General features: G+C 37.0%; 1 protein-coding gene across 9 annotated transcripts in view; it reads right to left on the bottom strand.

Annotated features, from left to right (window-relative positions):
• The window catches only part of U2SURP (U2 snRNP associated SURP domain containing), a 42,049-nt gene that overhangs the window by 14,326 nt on the left and 16,195 nt on the right, over positions 1-11,528 (bottom strand). For 8 of the 9 annotated variants that reach the window (XM_064720568.1, XM_064720567.1, XM_064720560.1 and 5 more), the window contains 9 exons: positions 10,910-11,121; positions 9,927-9,970; positions 6,578-6,682; positions 5,329-5,395; positions 5,076-5,239; positions 3,810-3,972; positions 3,228-3,307; positions 2,106-2,193; positions 406-528 (listed from right to left, as the gene is read on the bottom strand). In XM_064720568.1, coding sequence (XP_064576638.1) covers positions 406-528; positions 2,106-2,193; positions 3,228-3,307; positions 3,810-3,972; positions 5,076-5,239; positions 5,329-5,395; positions 6,578-6,682; positions 9,927-9,970; positions 10,910-11,121 — 1,046 coding nt within the window. Of the gene's footprint in view, positions 1-405; positions 529-2,105; positions 2,194-3,227; positions 3,308-3,809; positions 3,973-5,075; positions 5,240-5,328; positions 5,396-6,577; positions 6,683-9,926; positions 9,971-10,909; positions 11,122-11,528 lie in introns of those variants that run through there. The other variant, XM_064720569.1, reaches the window with a different exon arrangement.

Genomic DNA, 11,528 nt, shown 5'->3' with positions numbered 1-11,528 from the left:
CACTCCAAGAAATCAGCTTTAGTTAAATTATATTGCAGGTGTCCCTCCCACTGCTCTTCCACAGAGTCACAAGGCCTGAAACTCCACTCAGAATTCAAAGACAGGTGTTACAGAGCATTTCCAGCACAAAGGAAATACCTGTCATTCTCTACTAGTCTTTGCTCTGAAACACTTTCACAATGTAACTCCACCACAGCACCTAATCTACAAGCAAGAAACACAAGAGCAGAATAAACAGTATTTGCTTCTGAAAATATGTTACACCTCTATTTAGGAGCAAGGACTTGGAAGAAAGAAAGGCTTATTCACCCTAAAAGAGAGAGCAAAAGAATCCTTGCCAGCTCTATTTTATATTAACACATTTATTCCCTGCCGTCTGCAGGCATCACTCCTGAGGTCACTCACCTCTGTTTCTTTATCCTCCATGATATTTACAAGTCCCAGGAAAATATTCTGTAGTTTGATCAGAAATGGTTCTGGATAGATTGCCCAGTCCTCCCATGCTCGGAAGCATGTCATCACCCGTTGCTAGAAGCAAGAGGAAAAAATAAATGCTAAAACATTTCTATTGAGAAATTTTATGTGATGGGAAAAAGACCACAGAGAACTACTACTGTAGGCAATTATTCTTAGGTAGTTCCATACTGAAGTATATTGCAACGATACCATACTGGGGAAGACTAGTAATTTTACAAAAATACGTATACAGGAACTAAATTTTAAGTAATCTCACTTGGGTTTCATTTTCCCTTTAAATTCCTGTTACATTATCCATTTTGGCTGTTGCCAGTTCTACCCTGACAGTAAATTTCATTCTGCCCCAATGTTCAAAGCAGGTGCCTCTACCAAATGTAAGAGAAGATACCTGTTAGTAAAATAAAATAACTAAAATTAACATTGGCTTATACATATTATTGAACTTAAATTGTGTTCCTACTTTCATTTTATTCAGCCTGGAGAAGAGAAGGCTCTGGGGAGACCTTAGAGCCCCTTCCAGCACCCAAAGTCGCTAAAACACACCTGGAGAAGGATTTCTTACAAGGACAGGCAGTGACAAGAAAAGGGGGAACGGCTTTAAACAGAAAGAGGGCTGGCTTAGATTAGCTATTATAAAGAAATTATTCAGTGTGAAGGTGCTGTGGCAATGGCACAGGCTGCCCATGAAGCTGTGGCTGCCCCATCCCTGGAGTGTTCAAGGCCAGGCTGGATGGAGTTCTGAGCAACCTGGTTCAATGAAAGGCATTCCTGCCCATGGCAGGGGGCTGGAACAGCAGATCTTTAAAGTCCCTTCCAAAACCAAATCATTTTATCATTTTCCTTTTTAAAAAGCATATTTGAAAAGATGTGTTTCAGTTCAAGTTTGACACACTAAATGTAACTGAAGATGTATAGGTATTAAAGAAATCTTCCTCTCTTTATCATATAATTTAGGAAAGTTTTAAAACAGCAGATAACTAAAAATTGATTCTCAATCTAGAGCAATTGAGAGCAGAAGGAGGACAACCAGGATGAAGACCTTGATTCAGACAAACTAACTGCTCTGTAAGCTATGTATTTAAAGCTTCTGACTGAAAAACAAAAAGAAAAAAAGTGCAGAGACATCAGGAAGAGAAAGACAGGGGTCAAGCATGAGAAGCAGAGAGCATTTGACCTCCAAAACCACTTTCAAGTACCCATGGTCAGACTGCTTATCAGAACTCTAAAATAAAGCCTGATGCAAAAAATCAAAGTTTAGAAGTAACTTTATGCTGTTCTGCCCAGGAGCTTCTTTCCCACACTGAGCACTTGCACACAAGTTCACTTCTGAAATTGAAATACAGGTGGCCCTGAGCAGTAAGAAAGCTAGAAAGCCTTGTTTGCAATTCAAGTGATAGATTAGATATCCTCTCAACTCCACAACTGCACACCTACTGGTGCACTTCAGCTGGCAGATGCTCATTTCCTTCCTTCTCCTTTTCAAAAAGAGAAAACTTTTTGAAAATTATTCTTTTAAAAGCCTAAATAGAGACCTTGATGTCTAAGCCATCTGATAGTATGCAATCTCTTGTGCAGGAACATCTATTTATGTGACTTCTATGTCATGTAAATAACAATGAAATACATACCTTGAAATTTTCAGACTGTAAATGGCCTTGTATTGTACGGTAAGTAGCATTGAGATCAGAGAATATCTGACATAATTTTGTTTCAAAACTAGAATTAAACATATACATTTCTTTAGTTAAACTTCGTAATATATGTTTTCTGGACATACACAATTCATGAAAATACCTGGGACACAGGACTCAAAAGCACAAAGTTCTGATCCTTATAGTAGCCATGAACTGAACTATAAAGCAAATATGATTACTATATATTAAATCACCTTGGACAACAACAGAACTGTGAAGGGAGATCTTCACATCTGCTGCAGTCTCTTTATACACCCTGGAAAGATTGGAGGACGATAAAAGGAGTTTTACAACCTTAAATAAAATGAAAGAATTGTCTCAAAATTCAATCTGTATTTTAAAAAAATCTTAGTTATACTTGTATTCTAATTTATTCAGTGAGGCCCTCAATGAAAGCACAGTGAGCAACAGTTGCCCGGCTTCCCTTGAGCTTCTCACAATGTGCAAAAAATAAACCAGCACAACACAGACACATTGCAACAGGAAACATCAATTGCAATCACTAGTTTTGTAACATGCTGAGCATTTCCCACCATGCTGCCCTAACATTAGAGAGACTCCAGGAACTAGACATAAACACTGAATATGACAAAGATACTGTCCCATGGACATTTTTCCTAAATTCTTCTCAGCAACTTAGAAATAAACTACATTAATATCCCTTTATAGCTTATTCAAGGTTTATGGAAAGTTACACCACACTCATTTTAATTAAAATAAATCTGCTAAAAAATGTACTTCTTTTCTGGAACTATCTGCTATACCATATCTTGAATATTATCTACAGCTCTTTCTGCCAAGAGGCACATCAGGTATTCTCACCTTTATGGAGCTCCATGCAAGGGGTCCCTTGCATAGGGTACACACATTTTTTGCATTATCAACATGCTACATCTTACACATTTTCATGCAAACAGATATAAATATCATCAGTCTGTAATAGCAGTAGCACAGAAAAGTCTGAATTTCCCACAACCACGTTTATCCAGAGATGTACATACAGAGATGAATATAAGAGGGTTTTTTTTAACAGCCAATCACCTAAAATATACTTACAATTTTCTATAGTAGGAAGCATTGGCAACTTTAGCTGAAGAGTTGTATAACACATCTGACACTAGATACAATCTTGCAATCTACAATAAAAATGATCAAATTAAGGTAAGTTCAATAAAAATTTTACTGAAAATAAAAACATTTTCACTGAAAGAATACAAGACAGTTTCAATATCTGGAAGTACCTAATTAGAATTAGGTGTAGCACAGCTGTATTAATAAACATGTTAAGAGGCAATGATCCCCCTGTGATGCTGCAGGGCACTAACTACTGTAACATATCACCACAGCACTACAAAGGAGGATCATGGCATTCCTCTTTTAATTTTCTCATTTGAATTGATCATTTCACTCATCTTAATTTCACAGTAAGGCAGAATATTACTTACAAGCAACTTCAGAAAGAATAAAAAATATGTAATAAAATTCCACAGGAAGAGATGATACTAAAATTCAAGACCACACTTCAGTATAAAATTTCAACACTACCTGAAACTTATAAAATAATGCTCGTAAATTACACATACATGCTGCTACATGAGCTCTGCCCCCAAACGACAAGATTACAGAAAATCTCCACACCTTCTTAGGAAGAGGAGTCTTGAGGATGGACAGGGACTCTGTAATGCAGTCCACAATTTCTTCAGCAGCTTCTGCATTATTTAGACAGAAGACCATTGCATCACCAATGTCGTTCTTCCGAGGTGTTAACCCACGCAGGATTTCCTCTAGTTTGTCCCTCTGTCTGAAATACCAGCAATTTTAATACTTTCAATATGAAATGAAAAGTACTTCTGTGAATTTCCATTTAACAATGTGTATTTTGTTTTCCCATCTTTAGGAGAAAAGCAATTTTCAATATTTTTATATTCTTTTGCCTGAGTTCTTTAAGTGGTTTGTGAATTTATATGTCCATATTACATAAAGTGCAAAAAATTCTCACTCAAGTCTTGCTTACATACAGAAATTAAGGAAAAATACCTGAGAAATACTTAATTAAGCACATCAGTATCACTAATAAAGTAATTCTATTTCTGGATTTAGTTTAGGTCTAAACAAAATGGATAAATCTAAAGCATGCAAGTCATTTCTACTACAAAATAAGAAACACTAGATTCAGAAAGCGAGTAAATAAACAACTGCTTCACATTTTTCCTGACCTCCATATGAGAGAAATTTTTTTAAATAATCTTTTTCTAAGCCTTTCTAAAAGAAGGTATAAGAAACAAACTGTGTATTAAAACCTACAGAAGCATGACTGTTGTGGTAATTATGATGAGAAGAATAAAACACAAAAAATATCCACATGTTAGTAACACATTTGTAACAACAGCAGCAAAATTAGGAAAAGCAGGTCTCTATTGCCACAGCCGCCCCCAGTACACTGACACTTCACAGCAAAGAACTCTGATGATCTCTCTCTTCCTGTTTATTAACAATAGCTCCCAATTTTAATTTCTGATGAACAGTATCAGTAAGTTTAAGATTACAGCAACAGTTTAGTTTGTGAGGTCCTAACAATGTTGAGAAAGATGCTACATATCCTCAGCTACAGACAGCAGCAGAAAAAGGGGAAAAACTCTCATCTTCCTAATTCCTTTCAAATGAAGGGTTCATAACATTGGAATGAAAGGTTCAGTGATGACAAAGCTAACCAAATCAAGAATGTATGAGCTACAGGTATGAGCAGAAACACTGAGGTGAAGAGACACTTACTCAGACATGTACATAATGCTATGACAAGCATGACAGCTCAGGGGATGACACCTCAGAGCTACAAAACCACCAAGGGCAAACCCAGGCAGCCCTGCTATCAAGGCAGCACCATCCATCAATGGTGGTACTTACTCTTCCTTGAGTGCACCCTTCTTGTTTGGTTCCTCCACAAATGCTTCTGTTTCTTGCTCCTCTGACATCCCATGCAAGTATGGATTCAATGGTGGTGGCCTCCAGAAGGATCCATTTTTGAACATGCGGAAATCTTCCGTCCTCCACTTGGTTGGAGCATCCCCCTGTGAAAAAAACCAGAAGTATTTTTACTTTGGTGTTATTTCACTTCACTATGCTTGAAGCTATGAACTATCATGAAAATTCTACTTGCCTGAAGAATTGAATAAAGCTTCCATCTATAATACACATGGGCTGGAGTCTGGTTTTCAAATAAAAACCTAAACCAAAGAGCAAAGAAAATACATAGAGCATATTACAAATCTTGAACTGACAAAAATTTAAAGGAAACAATAACAAAAACCCCAACCAAACCCTGTTCAGAATCCCACCTCAGCTGCAGAGAGAACACAAGGAGCTAAAATCATGTACACCCACAGCACAGTCAGGCAGAACATGTGCAACTGCTCCACACTCATACACACACACACACACACACACACATGCCATGTGCAGAGAGCAGAGCGCCCCAAAGGCACAGCACTGCTCAGAACAAAGAGGGTCAGCCAGAACAACTGTGCAACCTCACAGCAAAGCAGAAGAATCATCAGTGCAGACACTACAGGAGCAGCTGCAGCCTCAGCACAAGTGATGCAGGAGTTTGCAGTTGCACAGTGAGGTCATCAAATACTAAATGACTTGAAGTTTTCCACCAGTAAATTGTCTGGCAGAGCACTGGCAACATCTGATGGAGGATGTGGGGAACAAGCAGCCCATTTTTAATGGCCAGGATATTTTCACCTGCATACCTTCTCACTTTACATATAAAAATCAAAATGAAGCACTTCAAATTTACTGCAAACAAAACACTGCTAAAAAGTCATTTAACATTTCCCTCAAAACCTTTTCTGAGAGACTGCACTTCACAAGAAATTTAGAAACTGGTCCTTTTGTATTCCATTAAGGACAAGTGCTCAAAATTCTCAAAACTTCCCTATGTCAGCTGAAGTTTAATTCTATTTTAATTGACATAGAAGAAAAATTACTCCCAGCTCTTGCTAAAGGTTACAAAATAGGCTCCAGGAAGAGTAGACCTCACATTGAGTTTTTCTGTTTGGGGGAGGAGGGGGATTTTTTCTTTTTTTAGAACATATGCTACTGCTTCAACTGACTGTGAATCCCTCAAAAGACTATGTGTTAAATGGCATTTATTAAAATATATAGAAATTTAGTGAGTGTACTATTGTACTTATTTGTATGTACACATTAGTAACAATTGGAATAAAAGTGTGTTCTGCCTTATAAAAGGATTGTACAGCCATAGGTGTGATTTGTAAAGCTTGCATCTGCACACAAAGATAGACACAGCAGAAGTCAGTCTTGTTAGCATTCAGAGAATGCAGAGTATTAACAGCAGTGAAACCAGCTGGTGTTATTTGCAAGGGAAGCAATGCAATAAGCACCTGAACATTGGGTTGTTGATTTCTCGGTTCATGATCATGGCTTCGAACATGGGCCCTTCCCGAACCACAAACTCTATCATTCGATGGATCAAAGCGAGCAAATTCCTACAACAACAACACAGTTAAAGAAAAATTGATTCAGACCTAACACTATATAAAACTACACTCCACCTAAGATACTACAACTGTGCAGGAGATTATTTTGCTGTATTGTTAAGAAATCTGCATAAAAGGTAAGGCAACATGGAACATATTATAGCTTTGCATCACAGACACGGGCATTCTAAAAACCAAACCATGCCTAGCAGTGGTGGAGTAAGAATTTAAGAGACCTTCCTGAATTTCCATGTCTTAGCCTACAACCATGTCTTGCTTAGCAGAAACCTGACACACAAATATGGGCACCTGAGCACCAAACTACAATTAGCTATCAAAAACTAAGCCCTCATCTACATTGTCTAGAAGTAAGACTGAAGTGTTAGCTGAAGTTCCACAGGGGAACGAGTGGCTGCATATTCTGCTCAAAATAAAACACACATGCTTCTGAATGTGCAATACAATCTGAATTCAGCTTTCAAACTATTCAAGTATGAAAGGAAAAGCAAATAGCCTTCTTGATGCAAAACAGGGCAATGTATTTATTAAATTTAGATCTTATCTTTTTGGTCAAGACTCGATTACTGGCATAGAACAAAACTGTCCATTCTTTTGTGTCATAGCATCCCATGTTCCCTCCCTCAGACACACAACAGAACTAAATCACAATTTAAAAAAAATAAAAATCTGTATTCCTTCATTCAGCACTACATCCTGAGACAGGCAAGAAAGTGGATGTGAAGTGCACATTTTTCAATGCAGAGTCACTTCTAACCATGCTAACAGGAGACAGTCAGAAAAGCTTTATCAAAAACAGTGATAGCCAGTTTCCACCCCTTTGGGGTTTTGTGGAAACAGTGTCCTGAGTTTTTAAAATAGATTACCTACATATGCCAAAAGCTTCACAGCACGTGTCCTTTGAATGTGATGCAAGCCCAAAAAAATACAGATTTTTGCATTTTTAAATTTCTTTTCTTAGATGCAACAAATGAATATTGGATTTTTACATGTAATTAATTAGATTTCCATATAGCAATTTTTAAATGACTAAAATTCCATAAATTTTACATTGTAAAGTTGCGGAATTTTCTATTACTTCTTAGCAGTGAAGTGACTATTTTCTACCATGAGTATTCCAAGTTCTGCCACAGATATAATGCACTAGATCAAAAAAAAAAATCAACTTAAAAAATAGTAATAATAGAATAGTAATAGAATCCTACCCCAGCCATCTGCAAGTGCTCTTTTAAGCCATCTAGCACTGAATCTACATTTGCCTTAAATATTACACAAATAAAATCAAACAGCTACCAGTTCAATTTTCCTGTCTGCTTTTTATAATCACAGAAACACTGCAAAGAGGAGATAGTTTCATCAATTCTGTAGCCATTTTATTTACAGCAGTGCTCTGAAAGTCTGAACAGCCAGACTCTTCTTGTTATATGAACTGTATTTGAAAACATCAGCAAGAAACAAATCTACAATAGCTTTCAAGCCTCTGAGCTATGACAGCATTCATTTATTTTAAGGCAAATCCAGTGTGATCACTTCTGGCTTCCTGCAAATCATCACTGGTTTTCATCTAATTTTTCCTTCATCAAGTAAAATCTAGTTGTGTAAGAGCAGCTTATGCTTGAAGAAGAACATCTGCTTCATAAGACCTCCAATGTATGAAAATAGATTCAGCTCATCCCATATCTGAAATGCTACAGGCATTTTGGTATGCAAGATGTGACTACTTGGAAGTGAATTTCTCAAAAAAAAATTGATTATACATACTCACGGTTTGCTGTTTACTAAGAACAAAGAGATGTGAAAAACAGTATTGAAAATTTCTAATCAAAGGAGAATAATTAAACCTATTATCCCACTGAAGTCAGTCAAAATTTCTGCATGATGGGATGCACTGAGTAAGGAATGGTCTTAGCAATTATCATTGACAACTTCCAAAATCAGCAGGAAAAGAATTATTAGAAGTGTTTTCAAATACAATTCATTTAACGTGAGTTCTTATCATGCAGGCTTTTAAAATGCTACAGTAAATAAAATGGACATGGAAAATTAAAAATTTTTCTCTGCCAGCTACTCTGTGAGCACTGTACAGTTTTACAAGTACTTGTTCTGCTACTCAATGTGTTTCTCAAATCAAGACTCCTGGTTGGTCGCCCCAATTATTCAAGTTTCTACCCAACAAAAATTGTACTGTCTTAAAATTCCATCAAAAATACAGTACATTGGACATGTACTGACAAGTTTGTTAATGCACTACAACCAGCTCAGAAATCTCCTTCTTCCCCCTCCCCCCACACGAAAAAAAGAAAAAAGGGACTTTGTGACAGTTAAGACAGTGGAGTAAAAAACCCATAGTGCATTATTTTAAAAGGTCATTTAGCTTAAGTTGGCCAACAAAAAAAGGTTTTTCAGTTATAATAAAACCACATTTATTGGAGCCGATCGTACCAATGTCTGGTCAAAAACTGTATACTTTCCCAATCCATCCCATGATGTTTTCCTGGTCCCCCGCTGCCGCAGACAGTTCAGCTGGTGTTGCTCACCAAGGCCAATGTCAAAGAGAATTTGGTAATCTTTTGTGCTTCTTTACTTTTAAAACAGTGTTGTGTTCCTATGTTTGGGAAAAGGCTTTAGCTTAACTGAGCAAGAGTATACCTAGACTAGCGTGAAGGTAGGAACAGTGATGGGGACCAAAATGGAAAAATATTCTTGCAATAATACAAAAGTGACAAAAATTATTAACTGCTACATTTAAAAAAATAGCAGAATCAAAACTGAACTGGCTTCAATGGAACTGGTTAAAAAATGAACAAGTCAAAAAAAAAAAAAGGGAAAGAAAAAAGAAAGAAAAAAAGAAAAAAAAACCAAGAAAAAATAAAATTAAAAAAAAAATCCCACAGCTGCATCCCCATATGCAGAGGTTAATGTCAGGACTTAGGTTGCATCTGTAAGACAGTGTTTCACCCTAGTGTTCACTCACAAAATTACCCTGCATCACTTTCTAGGGATCAAATTAAATGCAAAAGATAATTACTTAAGTCTACCCTCAAAAAAACCCCCAAAACAGTTAATAAGACAAGAATAGTTAGACTGCAAACCACACACATTTCTTTTAACTGTTATAAAATAACCATTGCTCAGTCAAGCCATTACCTTTTCCACAACATCACCATTTTTCTTTAAAATTCCGAAGGGGAAATTTTCTATATTTAGATCAGTAATAATAAAGAAAAACATGTACCTTTCTGTTGGGATAACCACTTTGACTATGGCTTGCGACAGAGTCTGTATATGAAGTCACATCAGATAATAAACATAGAATATGTGAGTATTGTTAACAAGTAACAAGCAAAAATATACATATGCAATGAAAATACTACACATCTATCACAAACTTTGCAGGCAATCACTGCTGTGAAGTTATAACTAAGCAATTACACAAAATTCAAATGGTTGTGGCAGTGAACCATGAAGGTTCACCAATTGCAAAGTATCAGAACATTCCTGTCAGAATGTACATTGAGGCACTGAATAGGAACTATGCTGAATATATAAGAAAGGAGTTCTTACGTTTATGAAAAGATTCTAAACTATTTGACTTGGATCACGTTGGTATTACTTTATTCCCAAGTCTTACAAAAAACAGCCCTGGCATTAAAGTGTCATTCAAAGAATCAATAAATTCTTACAAATGTAAATCAAGTTGGTTTGTGATTTCAAGATACTTACCCTTTTATCAGCTAATATTCCACAAAAAGAAAAGTTTGAAAACTGACTCCATAAGTAGCATAAAATACTTACTCAATGTCCAGATTAATTACCTTCTATACAAAATACATCAACTCTTCTAGGGTAAAAATAATGCTACCCAAATTAAAATGTAGGATTTTCTATAAGGAAAACAATTTAGATACTGCAATTTGGCAGCCAAGAAAATGGGGGGACGTAGGAGAAAAAAATCCAGGGAGCCTGGAGGGGGAAAATGATAGCCAGATTTTAAGCAGCACTAAATTAACCAAGAGCCAATATATTGTACCCTAACACAGACATGAAACAGAGCTTCAGGAATTAAGTAGGTTCCCTTGGGCTACAGCAGGGAGCCAGATTTTGCAGACTAAGGGCTGCCAAAGTCAGCCTGAACAATGCAAATCTATGAAGCCATTGAAATACTGTCACAGATGTAGTATTTAACAATGAGATACGGCCCAGGGTACTGTAAGTTACCTTCTCAAAATCCTCCTTGTTTTTTGGTGGTGGTAACATTGGAGCATTGGGGTTCTTCAACCTCTCCCTAGGCTGGGCATTGAAGGGCAGTCCTGACGGCGGCGGCGGCAGGGTGTGCTCCATCATGGAGGGCGGAATGTAGATGGGGTGTGGTGGGATAGGAACAGCTTTGCCCCAGCCCAGCTTCATTTCAAACGACATTATCATCTTGCCTGAAAAAGTGAAAAAAACCCACCTCCATTACCATGTTATAAAGTGGTTCTGCATCATTGAGAGTTCCCCTTGCTAAGTGCAATATTTAGGTTTGCCAGCATTTACCCTTTGCTTACATTGCTGATTACTGTTATTACATCTATCAGACTACAACACAGGCTAATGAAGGCCTATTACACAGAATGTTTTATTAGTCTTCCCCCAACATCTGTCTTCAGGACACTACAGTACACAATTACTATTGTTTGGCAATATTCAGCTGCCAGTAGAACAGTCAAGTGTAAACTCACTGCTGGTATCTACTGGAGTTACAGAACACACATCTCACTTGGCTGCTAAAACAACCTGAAAATGTGCTTACAGTCTGCAAAGATAATTACAGCCCTGAACTGAGAAACCTGTTTAC

Source organism: Zonotrichia leucophrys, chromosome 9, assembly GCF_028769735.1.
Source record: "Zonotrichia leucophrys gambelii isolate GWCS_2022_RI chromosome 9, RI_Zleu_2.0, whole genome shotgun sequence".
NCBI classification, from domain to species: domain Eukaryota; kingdom Metazoa; phylum Chordata; class Aves; order Passeriformes; family Passerellidae; genus Zonotrichia; species Zonotrichia leucophrys.
The sequence above is the reverse complement of the archived record's forward strand: the minus strand, read 5'-3'. Positions and strand labels throughout refer to the sequence as shown.